Here is a 15,482-nt window from a genome sequence, read left to right on the forward strand (position 1 = left end):
TCAACTCAACCTTACATAATATGCCAGCATTTACTTTCCCACTCCAAGCCCAGCCAGTTGTGTTCCAACTTCCATGCATTTTGTTATGCTATGCAGCTCCTAGATCAATATTTCCTAGCTATTTCTATTGAATCCATGATGCCATTTAATTTTGCAGCTTGATTTTCCATGGACATACGCATATTCCACAGTTGTTTAGATTTTTCGTGTTGTTTTTTTTTTAATCTGACCTTCAGCGTGTGTTTTGGTAAACAAAGCTAGCTTCCGGTTATTCAACGAACTTACGGATTGACCCGAAAAGATTTAATTATGCTTCTACTTAACTACCGGCATTTGTCCATGTCTCTGTTAGCCGCGGACTGTGTATTTTTACACAACATATTTAAATGCAGTTTTTGTTTGTCGCCTTCTGTTTTTAAAAAGAAAATGACGTCGTGTTGATTTAATGAACCTAATCACCAATATTCGATATAAATGTGCCTAAGTGTCCATGGTAATTTAGCGGATGTATCATATGTAACACGGTAGCTTAAATAAATCCGAATTTCGTCATAAAATATTGGATTTATATGAACATTTATGCACGTAATAAACAGAAATTCGTTGATCTTCACAAGCCAGCATGAAATAATTAAATAAAATAATAATTCTGATAATTTCACTCAGGCTCCGCCTTCGTGAAAATATTCAATTGTCTCCCTTATCGGTGATGATATATTTCGATATCTCACTGCAAACAAACAAATATCCTCTATGTATTGAACACAAAGTTGATAAATTTTATTATTGTGCACACTTAAAGTTGTTACCACTCCATTTCTTGCCATTACATAATGCCTGCATGTACTTCCCTGACATGAATGTGTTACATCAAGTCTTGAAACTGCAAAGCATTGCCCCCATCAGTTCTCCCAGTACTTTGATTATATAATGTTTATTGTCAGAAAAATGCACGTAATAAGGGTGCAGACCACATAAAAAATGGTTTTGCAAGGAAAATGAAGTAGTTAACCACTTGTTATTTTTCGCTAATTTTGCTGCAAAATAGATTTTGGGTCAAATGCTAGTTTTTGCCTAAAATATATGAACCTGTTATCAATATAACAACGATTAAACAATGTAAAAATATCACTTATCATATATATCATTCGGAATCTAATGGAACATCTTAGCTGAATTTATTCGAAACATCTTTAAACTTTCACCGAATTCTTCAGATATACAAATGAAAAGTATTTTAGGCCAAAAACGTCTGCAGCCGCAGATTTGCCGAAAGGTCACTATCCTCTTGGACATATATTAATAAATGGGTAAAACAGCTTTTGCTGACGTCATTTTTGTAAAACTTGGTCTCACAATCCATTGAAACTTGGTTATTTTAGCTCAGAACTAATCCAATGTTTTTTTTTATATTTCAAATAAGCCCTTTCGGGTCACATTATGATAAGTCTTTGAAGTCGAAGAAAGCATATTTCATCACATTATGAGAAATGAAAACAAGATAACAACAATGTATCATCTTTATTGTTTTTCTCTTTTATACTTTTACATAAAAAGGATCGAAATTTGTACTCTGTAAAGATTGGGAATACTGTACATATGATAATGAAGAAAACGACAGAATCAAATAAGAATAATTGCTTAGATTGGATACACTTTAGTTATTTTGTCTGTAAGTAATTTTAAGGTCAATCAGCTATAAAATCTGTTTAAGACCATCATTAATTTTGTATTTTTATAGCTGTTCACTCAAAAGCGGCGCTTTTTACTTTCAGTATGTTCAACAAATAAAGATGACCGCGACTGGTTGTGTGAGCAGACGTCCTTTCCCGTTTCATTTTACGATTATCTTGGTAGGATAATCCAGGAATGATCCCGTAAATACTCGGAACGTGTAGGAAACAACTTTTTATTTAGATAATGCGACAACACAACCTTTACTTACTCTGATGTAATTACATCGAAAGCAATATTTCATATTGTGATGCCTTTTAACAAATATGGTAATACCCTTTAGCCAGTGTTTAGAGAACCCATTTATACTAACATATCTATATTAAGAGCAGGGACAATAAAGTTTAACGATTTTCTAACTTGAAAGTAAAACAGTTGTTACGTCGATCATTTGAATAACATACAATTTTTCAGGAATATTTTCATGAAATATTTCCTTCATTTTCGAGAACTTGATCCGGACTGCAACGTTAAGGTATCAATCTCTTCGTATTCATTTGTGTTTTGTGAAACAGAATATATCGGATGAATATACATGTAACTGTTTGTTCTGACGCCTTCTCGGCTGACTGCACCATGTTCTCTGTTCGTTGGTGGTCCTTCGTCATCCTGGTCTTCATTTGGCTCTGCATACACATGACCTGATAAGAGAGTATTTATTTTTTACTGAAGATTACAACCTTTCATACTTAAGTCAGTATGTTGCTCCTTCTACAAAGACATATCAAATCATATAAGAAACATAAAGTTTGAAAGCTAAACAAGGTTTAGCGCATTGTTTATATACCTAAGGTGCTATTCCAAAACACGCTATGTAAGCTATGTATGAAAAATAAATGCATTATACGGTACGGTATATTTAATATGCTTAATGAACTTTCTTACAAATGAAAACTTCTTTTCAACTGTGTAATTTACACTGTATTTAAATAAAAAATGAAATATTCATTCATTAATCATACTCATGAATATGACTACGTATTTCGATGCTACAAATTTGATCCTATCAAGATGAGGTATGATTCACAGTAAAAAGATTGACCATGAATAATATAACTAATAATGGGTTTTATCAATTCAGGAAATTTATTTCCATTAATATTCAAACAAATGAAAATAACTGCGTTTATCTTAGAAGGATTGCATAATTGAGTCATTTCGCGTTTTCTTAATTTTATTCCAATGCAGAAATAAACAAAACAACATAACTCATTAAATGCACTTCATAATTTGAGTTTGAACAATTATAGATAATGAGGAAATTTTATGAACATACCACACCACTATTATAACATGATATCAGTCAAATTGCGACACAGTTACTAGCAGTACAGCCGCGCGTACAAATTACAACACAACCATTTAATAAATAGTTCAGAGCTTTCTGCATAAAAAGATACACCTTGACCTGCACTACATGTTTGATCTGGTTCGACATTTAAATACTCTAACCCCTGTTATAATGATCCAAAACTCAGTGCAATGGTGAAATAAAACATTGTCATTGTAGTATTCAAACAAGAGAAACAATATATCATAAATTTCTTTTTTGAGAGTTAGCTGGGTTACGAAAATACAATGGATTTTAAAGCTCAGATAAATGAAGGTACTTTATTTGACACAGTTACCCTTTTCTAGACACTTGATACACCGAAAGAGATAGAATTTCGCAGTTATAATAACTTTAAATTCCTGGTCAGTTACCATAATGACAAAGTGCCTAGTATACAAAGAGCGTGCATAATTTACCTAAAATAAGGTTCAATGTTGACACGTACCCGGCCTTTATATTGGAACTGGTACAACATTTGAACTAAATTATCATGTCCATCGTGAAAGCTTAGTCCTTGTAATTCATTGTTATCATCAAACTCTCTCAAAAAAAGTAAACTAGATGTTAGTGTTGAGCATAGTATCATTGTTCAAAATTACAGTTATGATTGTTTCAAATTTTCAACAACAAAATAAAAACATTAATTTTAAACCTGTTCAAATTCAATTTTCAATTCAAATTTCAAAAACTGTAAAACAGGTCGAATTATGCAAATGAGATAAAGCTGGTAAAAACTTGCATCTGTAAAATGAAAAATAAAACAGCTGTACGTTACAGCAGATGTTGAAAAAAGGACATTATTTAAGGAACAAAAGCAGAGGTACAAATTGTTTTAGGGAAAAGGTAGCAATTACTACAAAAAATAGCAATATAAATAATCTAAAAAGTAAAAAATAAAAATGAAATACGTTTTTAGTATAGCATTTGCATATTTAAAAGTAGAAACAAAGCAGAGACTATGCATCAGAACTTATGAAAACTTCTTTGTCATTAAAACATATGGCAATTTAGTTATTTTTTCATTTAAACTTATCAGCTTCAAATGTAGTGTAAATAGTAAATACAGGCACTTATACGGGTCCTTTTACAATTATATTACATTATAAAACATTCCAATATACTAGTATGTGAACATCAGTCATATCCCGCCAAATTAAATTAAATTAATGATGGTTGGCAGTACTCATGTTTCCCTCCATAAAATTACAGTTGTAAATTGGAGACATAAACATTTTACAGGGTGTTATATAAAATTATATTTTTAAAGCTGTATTTTTGAGAACTGCATGTTTTACATCTGTAAATTTCAACTGTCATCTGGTCATTTTCCACTCACAGGTCTTTGACAGCATAGAGTTCATTTACAGACGTTCTACAGCTGTGAAACAGTTCACATTTTCATACAGGTGGGCTTCAAACATCATTTAAGATTTAGCATCGGTCATACAAGGTAGCCATTCAGCTGGCTTACAGGAGGTTCGTGGTCCTACTCAGGTACCTTTCCATGTTTGAATCAATCCCTGGAGGAGCTTCCTCGATCTCCAAAAGGTGTGAGTCTTTACACTACAAAAACATATCGAATCTTAAAAACGATACAGCTATATTATTTGAGACTCTGTATCGTGCAGACACTAACATTCAGATTGAAAAGACTCAATTATATGCATGTAAATTGAAGGAAAAATCTCAATACCTGAGTCTTCCATAATTCTACAAGCTGCTGTTTCATGGTTATATTGAACTGCATCCCTTAAACGCAAAGTAACATCCTGTCGCTGTTTTCCATTTTGTCTTGAATATTAATTAGATAAGAAAAAATATACTTTTGATTTCGTGATGCATTTATATCAGATTTATTAAATTGTACACATTAGTCCAGTTAATTAAATCAATAATCAAGGTACTAGTGTTTTAATCAGGATATCTAAGGTTAAAATCCTGGAGGCAAAATAAGTAACACCGATACTTATGTAATCACACAGCTTTTTCTGGTATGTAACCAACAGTAAACACTAGAAAATCAGACACAAATGTTAAAGAAACGGTTATTTTAAATTCTTTTTCCAGAGCAATGATGGCATTATCATTCTTTCCTTGTATGTGCGCCGCCATATATAGGATTATTGTGAAATTATATTTAGCAGGAAATATTACTAGAATTGAAGAACTGATGATATACACCGGAAAGATAAATGTTCCTTTAATTGAATCTATCATAGTTTTGCCATTATTACCATATTTGATAATATATGTAATTAATATAAGTAAATGACGATCAGACCCTCTCAGGACTCGAGAAATGTCTAAATATGACAGAAAAATTCCTTTTATATCTTCTTTCTGGTATATTTGACATAAGCTACTTATACAATAAAAAGAACTAAAAAAGAACTCAGATAGAAATTTGTACTTTGTACATATAAGGTTGTCTAAAAAGTTAGAAATTACAGAAAACATGATTTTCATGTTAATTATAGAATTTATAATAGGTTATAATTATTTGTGTCAAATACGTCTTTGTACTGAGGTGAAAAATTAAGACAATGTAACCAATTTGTAATGAAATTTATACATAGTTTGCTTCAGTTCTTTGCACCAATTTCAAATTGGTCATGCAATTATTATGTTCATAAGATTACAGCGGGCATGGTAACATTACCCTTATGATCACCGAAAAATGATAGAGTACAGCTTGAAGTAAATCTTTTCAAAATCTAAACTAAAATCTGTACAAAGAAGACGTCTATGATTTATCATTAAAATACACTTAATATCAAACAAGAGCACCGCAATGCAGAGCAATATAAACATTAAATGAAGTCATATGACCTTTGACCCCTAAGTGTGACCTTGACCTTCAAGCGGGGCGTCCAAAACATGCTTTCTGCACGTCGTCTTGATGTTGTGAACATTTGTGCCAAGTTTCTTTGAAATCATTCAAGCAGCTGAATAGTTACAGAGCGGACACGATACAAAGTAATATGACCCCTAAGTATGACCTTAACCTTGAAGCGAACCATTCAGAACATGCACTCTACACATCGTCTCGATATGGTAAATATTTGTGTCAAGTTTCTTCGAAATCCTTCAAAAGGTTCAAGAGTTAAGGAGCGGACACGAAATTGCTAACGGACAGACGGACGGACACCGGTGGTATAACACAATTCCTCCTTTCGGGCGTATAGAAGTATTTAACTCCATTTATATATCCTGTGGAAAGGTTCAGAGGAAAACTAAACTCTGTTAAACATTGAGATAAATACCGTTTCCTGACAAGTAGAATAGTTGTAACAACTGCATAGATGACCAGCACAGCTATACAAAGCGACAGAATCACGGTACCGTCAGATCTGGTGGAGCAAGAGTTTCTTTTATATTTCCTCTCTGTATTTAGAAATAAAGGAATATCAAAACATAATTGTTCCTGTCTTAAAATGTCATACAAACAATCCAGGTTTCCTTAATCATTTTTCTCCTGAGAAAAACAGCATGACGTTGTTTTTTTTCCATCTTCACAGACGGGAATTTCCAATTAAGTTTTATATTTTGAAGACGGAAAAACTGACTGGTTGAATTTCTAAATATGATTTAATTTCCTTAATTCCTTAGTAGACAGCACAATGATGATAACACGACAGTATGATGATGATAATGCGACAGTGCGATGGTGATAACGCGACAGTATGATGATGATAATGCGACAGTATGATGATGATAATGCGACAGCACAATGATGATAACGCGACAGTTTGATGTGATAATGCGACAGTACGATGGTGATAACGCAACAGTATGACGATAATAACACGACAGTATGATGTGATAACGCGACAGTACGATGATGATAACGCGATAGTACGGTGATAACGCTACAGTTCGATGATGATAACGGACAGTACAATGATGATAACGCGATAATACGATAGTCAAATTGCAAACTCACGATGCCACGATAAGAAAAACACGATATCATGATATTACGATGGTGAAAACGCGACAGTACGATAGTAAAAACACGATAGTATATCGCATTATCATCATCGCACTATCGTATTATAGCGTTTTCGTTATCGTAGTATCGCGTTTCCGTTATCGTAGTTCCGTGATTTCATCATCGTACTATCGAGTATTACGTTTCAGATCAACACATTCAAAGATCACGGCTCAAACCGAATTCTGTAGCATTCAGATATACAAATCGGTAAGAAATCGGAAAATGGCTTACAAAATAAGAATACGCAAGAAATATAAATTTACGTTGTAGTAAACTTTTTTGTTATTAAACTATTTTTCCCTAAAAAACAAACAGTTTCTTTTGAAATTTTGGTGCACAAAAGCGGCGTCTGGGGTTGTGGAAAATTTAAGACAATGCAACGAAAACGAAGTCGGAGACCCCCATATTTTTTCGCTCATTTTACAGTAAACTAAATTAATTTGATAATTTTAGTTGTTTTTTTTTAATCTATGGAAATGTTTTTAATACATTACTTGGTCGTTTCCGCTTGAAAAGAATAATCTAGAAGAAAGATTTTGGCACGATTTTTGCATAAAGTAAGCATTCCTTCGGCGAACAGGTTTCAACGGGCCTGTTATATTAATGGAAAAATAATTACTTTTTGATTTGAATGGACGCTCCGAAACTAAATTAATCGCCGTAAAAATGGCAACGTCACAATTATTTAGGGCTAGGCTAAACCGTGATTTTTCGACACCATTTGTGTAAAAAGTTGCATTGGACCTTTTTAATAATTGTTTATCGGACTTTTACTATTATTTTATTAATAACATGTTATCAAGGATGCAACTTGCTTTTGATAAATTCCCGCTCATTACGCCTTCTTTACCCTAATATAGAATTTGACTGAATTTGCAACAATGTACATGTATACTAGGAAACTGCATAGTAGTTAGCAGGCAGTGTCGATAAAATATTTTGATATTCGTTTCTGTTCCTTATTTATAAATCCATATTATGCGGATAATGGAATAGCATATATTTATTCATACATTAGCACCTTTTTGAAGAAATAAAACATTATTTCTATTGTCTTTCAGTGGCGCCATATGTCTTTACGCAATTTACATTTAACAATATGCCTTTCTTAATTGGCCTTTATTCCAAAATGGTATAAACGTATATTGATTTAGATGTAAATGTTTCTCACCCGTTGAACACACGGCCCCTTCAAAATCTCCTAGACATCCATGATAACAGGATCCTGTCTCTCTATCGCATGTTCTGTTGCGACAATTATCGCTGCATGAATAACTGCAATCTTCTCCGTAGAAGCCAACCACGCATCCTACGCTACATTTTCCCGTCGCAAAATCACAAACCTGATCTACACATCTATTATTACATTCTTGGTCACAAAGTGGTCCTAACAATGAGTTATTTACACATTTCATACAGTCTCCAGTTCCTCGATGACATACCGAACATGTTTCAAAGCATTGCTTCTCGCATCGATCACCCCATGTACCATTTACACATCCAATAAGGCAAACACCTGTTCTAACATCACATTTCCCATCAGTACATGTCTTTGTGCATTCTGTACAATGCTTGCTGGCTGAATTTGAATGCAAGTCAAGAAAATAGCCCTGTATACAAGAGATACATCCGCCGTACTCTCCATCAGTGTTTGTTATGCAGTCAGTGCACATGTTATCTTTTGTACTGCATTTAGAAAGACACGCGGATCCGTAAAATCCAGCTTTACACCCATATCTGCAGTGAAATTCAGAAAAACATGCGTTTTGTCGGCAATTTCTATTACACTCACAACATAAGTTGCTTTGTACGTAATACGTTGAGTTAAAGCATGATGAACATTGTTTAACATTGTTACATACTTCCGATGTACATGTGCAGTTCTTAGCTAAATTTTCAAAACCAGTCTTACACTTGGCACAAGTGCCATCTAAATTACATATACAGTTAACTGGGCAGTCGCATTTATCTCCATTAAAACCAGCTAAGCACCCTTGCCTACAAGTTCCATTATCGCTGTGACAGTCGCTGTGAAGACAATTTTTGGAACATTCCAACTCGCACTTTCCTCCCCAGTAGCCTCGTTTGCAGCCGTATTCACATGTGCCATAGTCAGCATTACATGTTGTATTCATGCAATTTCTAGAGCAGCGTATAGTGCAGTGATAAAACCCACTACTTTCATTTCGTCCGTAACTACCTATTTTGCACGTTAAACATTCATTAATTCGGCCACTAGAACTATTACAAGTTTGACATTTTGCGTCACATTTTGACAGGCATTTGTTGCCGTAAAATCCATCTTCACAAAATTCACAATAACCAGTACCAATGTTACAATCAGTTCCTCTTTTACAGTAACTGCATTTGTCTTGGCAAAAATGACCATAAAAACCTCTGAAACATGATTTGCACGACATATAATCTGTACAAGACTGACAGTTCTTACGGCAAGATCTGTCACACCCCGTCCCATAAAGCCCAGATGGACAGGAATAACAGCTTCCATTCCTCAAGCACTCACCTGATAAACAATTCGGAGGGCAAACTTTAGAACAAAAAGTACCAAAATAACCTGCCTGACAATCGTTGCAATAACCTGCCATATTGCACAAAGAGTCTTTGCAGTTGTTTGGGCATTGTATATTACAATAATCTGTGAAGTACCCAGCAATACATGCACTGCAAGTTCCATTCAACCGACATGTGCTATCCAAACACCTATCAGGACATTTTGTCTGACAACGCTCTCCCCAATGTCCGTCTTCACAGGATTGACACTCTGTATCTGATATACATGTTTTGCAGTTGGCCGGACATGAACCATTACAATGAGTCCCGTGAAACTTAGGATTGCACTCTTCCGAACATTTTCCATCCAATTTATTACATACGTGATCCTTACAATTCTTCGGACATGATAAGCTGCAATCGTGTCCGTACATTTCTTTTTTGCAAAAATCACAATATTCACCGGCAAAGTTATCTTTACAACTTTGAGAGCAGATCCCCGTTGCTTGTTCACACGATTCCAACAAGCATCCATCAGAGCATTTCATTTCACATTGCTTGCCGTGATATCCATTTTGGCACTTTGTGCACTCTGTACTGGATAAACAGGAAAGACATCCGTCTGGACAATCTCTGCTGCAGTTCTTTCCCCATTTGCCATCCACACATTTTATACAGTCTGGCAACTTAAAATATGGCTTACATTTTAAGCAATTACCATTATGCTTGTAACAAAGTTTATTCAAACACCCATTTCGGCAATTTAAATTACATTGCATTCCGTAATAACCAGCAATACACACACCGCACTTTTCTGACGAATTGCACATTGTGCAACGTTTAGGGCAGTCACGAGTACAATTGGGACCAAATTTACCCAGAGTACATAGATCACATGCTATTCCTATAAAGTTACCTTGACAAGTACAGTCACCCATGTCTTGACCGCAAACGTTGCCAACGCATCCAAGAGAGCATTTCTCTGTACAAGTAATGCCGAAGTACCCTGGCTTACATTTCGTGCATTCATTAAATATAGAGCAAGAAGTGCAGTTATTTGGGCAAGGTGAACAGGAATCACCGGCTTCAAAATACCCTTCGGGACAACTCAAGCACAAGATACCATTTTGATGAAAATCGACATTACATTCATGACAATTATTATCTGATGTGCATCTTTTACATTGTGCTGAACATTTCCTGCAAGTCCAGTTTTGCATATAATATCCATCCTCGCAGGCGGCACAGAAACCATACATGTTACATTTACATCCTACTTCACATATATGTTGGCCAGACACTAAAAACATATATAAATAGCAAACGTCATGTCAAACTGGGTGTTATTTTAAATCCAGTAGTTCATATAAAATAGAACCATATTTATTTTTTTAAACGTTTGAACTTTTAATAAATTGACGTACTCATCATATGATATTGATTAGATGTGAAAAACTTCAACCATTAGTCTAACGCTAAGGCATAAACATTTTAGAATCATTATATCATTTTGGATTATATACCTTTGAAAATTTTAAAATTTAAATCAGATAATCGCAAGAATTTTTGCTACAGTATATGTTATATGAATACTTACCGCAGTTTATAGTTAACAACATGAAACGGATAAGAAACAAAAGTAACATCTGAAATACATGAATGATATATGAGTCAATTTATTATGCAAACCCTAATCCATTGTTTAAAAAAATCGAAATTACATAATGTATCTAACCAGAATTTATTATCAAGATGCGGGACAATCATGGCAAAAAGAAAAGCCTGATGCGTTTTGGAAAAAATGTCAGTGATATTAGTATTCCTTGTCCTTATGGATCAGATGCTTAATTCAATGTATTTATATAAAGCAGATGCTAGGTGCAAAAGAGGTGTTGTACTTTTCTTCACCTTTTATGAACAGACTCAGTCAAGCCGAGTCTGCTATTATTTTGCTTGGTTGCATCCTATCCTGCAACATTATTTTACTATAGAGCCAATGACACGCATCACTAGGCAAACTTGATTAAAAAGATATGGCCGTAGCCAAAGTACGAGACTGTTAAGGATAATGTAGCAAAGATATTGATACTGTAATAAAAACAAGAGGCCATAATGGCCTTATATCGCTCACCTGAGTTAAGTTGCTTGCTTGAACAAATTTCTTTGTTAAAGCTTTAAAAACAAGGAAGTAGGTCAGTAGGTCATATTCATGGTCACTGAAAGTTTTCAGATTAATATGCAAAACTGTACATGTCATCCAATTTCAAGGCTGTATCTTAAACAAGAGGGCCATGATGGCGCTATATCGCTCACCTGATTAAGACTATTTAAGATGAGTATTGAAATCTGTATCAAACATAATACATATGGTCCAAATTATTTTGCTGTAACTTCAAAAACAAGAAAGTAGGTCAGTAGGTCAGGGCTAAGAACATTAAAGATAAGTATTGTGATCTTTATCGAAAGTTATTGACGTGGTCTAAATTTCTATGCTTTTAAGATCGGTGTGCAAAACTGTATATGTCATCCAAATTTCAAGGCTGTAGCTTAAAAAACAAAAATGTAGGTCAGAAGGTCAAAGTCACAATCAAGTGACTTCTAATTACTTGGGGTCATCAGGTAATTATAGTTAAACAGTCTAGGAAATATGATCAGATAATTTTTGAAGTATATTTTCCTATATAACTCATACACAAGTGACCCCCGGGGCGGGACCTCTTTTCATCCCAGGGGCATAATTTGAACAATTTTGTTAGAGAACCACTAAGCAATGCTACATACCAAAACTTTCAGACAAGAGATTTTTTTGTGTTTTTTCCCTATATAATGTAAACCTTGGGGCCCCCGGACTGGGCCTATATAAGTTTATGTAAAACTTGGGACCCCCTGGGCAATGCTACATATCAAATATCAAAAGCCTAGGCCTTGCAGTTTCAGACAAAAAGATTTTTAAAGTTTTTCCTATATAAGTCCATGTAAGACTGGTACCCCCGAGGCAGGGCCCCTTTTCACCCTAAGGGCATAATCTTAGTAGACAACCATAAGGCAATGCTACATACCAAATATCAAAGGTGTAGGTCATGTGGTTTCAGACAAAAAGATTTTTAAAGGTTTTTTTTTAGGAATTGTTGACGGACACACGACGGATGACGGACGACGCACGAAGGACGACGGACATTGAGCGGTCACAAAAGCTCACTATGAACCTTTGGCTCAGGTGAGCTAAAACAACAACATTAGATGTGAAAATACACACTGACGTAGTAGCGAAGATATTGCACAAGCCTATTGTTAACTTGTAAATATAAAAATATGAAATACTTGTTGATGATAAAAGGTAAACAAAATATTTTTATGATACTATCAAAATAACACGATGTAGAAAGAAAGGACATCCAACTTTTTCGGTGAAAGAATTAAAGTATTTTTAAGCAGGCAAATGCACACTAATATATACTAATTAACGAAAAAACACTTTATTTAATCATTTTTTAGTATAAATTGACTAGCATTTGGTTCTGGTAAAAATCTCGAAAAAATTAAAATGGCGACTTTTGGTCTATAATAATTACAACTATTACTCAATTCATAGATTTGCGCGTTTCTGGTTGGCTGCTTCAGCACACGTGACCAACTTTCATTTCTCAATGAAGCCATCACGTATTCATTAGATCTAATCAATATTCATAAGTTTACGGACTACTTTTTCTTTCTGAAAAGGTGGGATTTTTTTCAAATAGGAAACAAATGGAAGAAGATTTTATAGTTGTAATTATAAAAATTGAATGGTATTTTTCTGCAGTTCATCGATGTATGAACTATTAGGAAGTATGTTTATGCACATTAGGTGTAAACTTCTTGACAGTTCATACATCGATGAACCCGCAGAAAAATACCATTCAATTCTTAATTAAAAGAATCAATACTTAACTGTTTGTGACGTTTAAAATCAATTCCTATGACTTAACAGCATTGGTTTTAAATCGTATATCTTCTTATTATATCCACTTCATCTATTAATCCAGGTAATTGATATTGTAAGTAACAATTTCCTTCTTACGTTACCACCGATACATAAATATTGTCAACAGCATCTTTGATTTAAATCATTATTATCATTTTTACAAAGATTGAAGTATAATATATGTAATATTCCGTACGATTACTAAGAAATTCAGATTTATAAATCATCAAAAAGAGAGAGTGAGTGAGTGAGTAAGTACAAGGAAACAAATAAGCATGATGTAATTCCGTATGAACGATTAAGTGCGTGGGCTGCTGACTGAGAAATTTATCATTATTTCCTGTATCATTTTTATCAATACACTTGGCACAGGGAAAACTAAAGCTGACTGTCTCAAATGGACTCTGTCACAAATTTTATCATTAATTCATTTATGGTTTATACCGATAAAACTCTAAATGGTTCATCACAGAGACGTGAGCAGAAAGGGTCTTAATGCATATAAACAAATATACCTCTTTAAAGGTAAACGTCATTCGAAATCATTCCTCAATACGGACTGTCAGCAAATTGTGTATGCATATAAATCGGTCTCCGACTTTCACAGCGGAATACAAAGATATTCTACTCCAATCGACCTTACTTTCTTTTAAATGATATGACTGAATCCTAACAAAAGCTGTAAAACAAAGATCATTTATAGTGGTAAGGACATTGTATAATTAGATTACACTCTTTGGTATGAACATACATTTCTCAGACGGAGAAACAAACCTAGAAATCCGGTTTCTACCGGATCCCGTTAGAGCCATCGCCGCCGCGTACTGTGACCTCAAAAGAAAGATGCTGCGATGTTGCAAGTTGAAAATTTCGATTTTTCACCATCATAATTTCGTTATTTCGACTTTTAAACATTGTAGTATCCGCTCTTTCGTTCTTTCGAGCTCATATTACGCGGCGATGGCCCTAACGGTACACCGTATATATCTGCAAACTACTAGTATACCATTTTTGTAAAATTGTTTTTATTAACTTAGCGCACGTATGGTCCAATGATGATATTATATATATATGAATTTTATTGTAATATCCTTGCTGTATCTTATTTGCTTATAATTCAGTTCCTTCGAAATGACTAATTATTTGTCTTAGAATATAACCAAGACCTATCACTAAGGGTGGTGAATACCCCCAGACAGCAGCTTCTTGTCAGAGAAACAGGGGTATTGAAAATATGATACATTGCATTTGTATATTGTACAAGGAGAAAATGTACAAAGATGTACAAAATGTTGTGCAAAACTGTATAAGATCTCCAAATTTTATTAATGTACCTTAAAATGAAGAAAGTAGTAGGTCAAAAGTCCAAATTAAGGTCACTTAAAGTCAGTTTTGAGATGTGTGTTCAAAACTGTACAAGTTGTCCAAGTTTTATGGCAATATCTTAAAAAAGAAGAAAGTAGGTCAGTAGGTCAATATCATGGTCAAGGGACCATGTAATCACTAAGGGTCATCAATTATATATACTTAACAGCATATGAAATATGTTAGAAAAATATTATTTCTATTATTTTTTCCAATGTAACTCTATTCATATTTGAAACAAATAAAGGGTCATTACTTCGTGAAAAATCATTCAAATGGAACGTGCTTACACTTGATACCGATGATAATAATAACAAGGTTTGATAAAAGTCTGGCATACAATGACTGAGAAATACTGCGGACATTTTTTCCATTTATATATGAAGAAAAAAATTAAGAAAGGGCCATAGCTATGCGAAAAATCATTCAAATGGAACGTGCTTTGCACATGCACAACTTGACTTGGTACTATGATAATCACAAGGTTTGATAAAAGTATGGCATATACGGACTGAGAAATAGCATGGGCATTTGTTTGCATATACATATAAAGAAATATTAATAAATGACCACAACAAAAA

General features: G+C 34.0%; 1 protein-coding gene across 1 annotated transcript; it reads right to left on the minus strand.

Annotated features, from left to right (window-relative positions):
* Positions 1-1,513: 1,513 nt before the first annotated feature.
* LOC123562281 (multiple epidermal growth factor-like domains protein 10) lies at positions 1,514-13,742 on the minus strand. The gene is made up of 6 exons (XM_053531985.1): positions 13,504-13,742; positions 11,170-11,218; positions 8,233-10,872; positions 6,331-6,451; positions 4,761-4,858; positions 1,514-2,375 (listed from the first exon to the last, which is right to left on the minus strand). The coding sequence occupies exons 2-6, from the start codon at positions 11,216-11,218 to the stop codon at positions 2,173-2,175; spliced, it is 3,111 nt and encodes a 1,036-aa protein (XP_053387960.1). The 5' UTR covers positions 13,504-13,742; the 3' UTR covers positions 1,514-2,172.
* Between the last annotated feature and the right edge of the window lie 1,740 nt (positions 13,743-15,482).

This window comes from Mercenaria mercenaria, chromosome 19 (assembly GCF_021730395.1).
Source record: "Mercenaria mercenaria strain notata chromosome 19, MADL_Memer_1, whole genome shotgun sequence".
Classification (NCBI taxonomy): domain Eukaryota; kingdom Metazoa; phylum Mollusca; class Bivalvia; order Venerida; family Veneridae; genus Mercenaria; species Mercenaria mercenaria.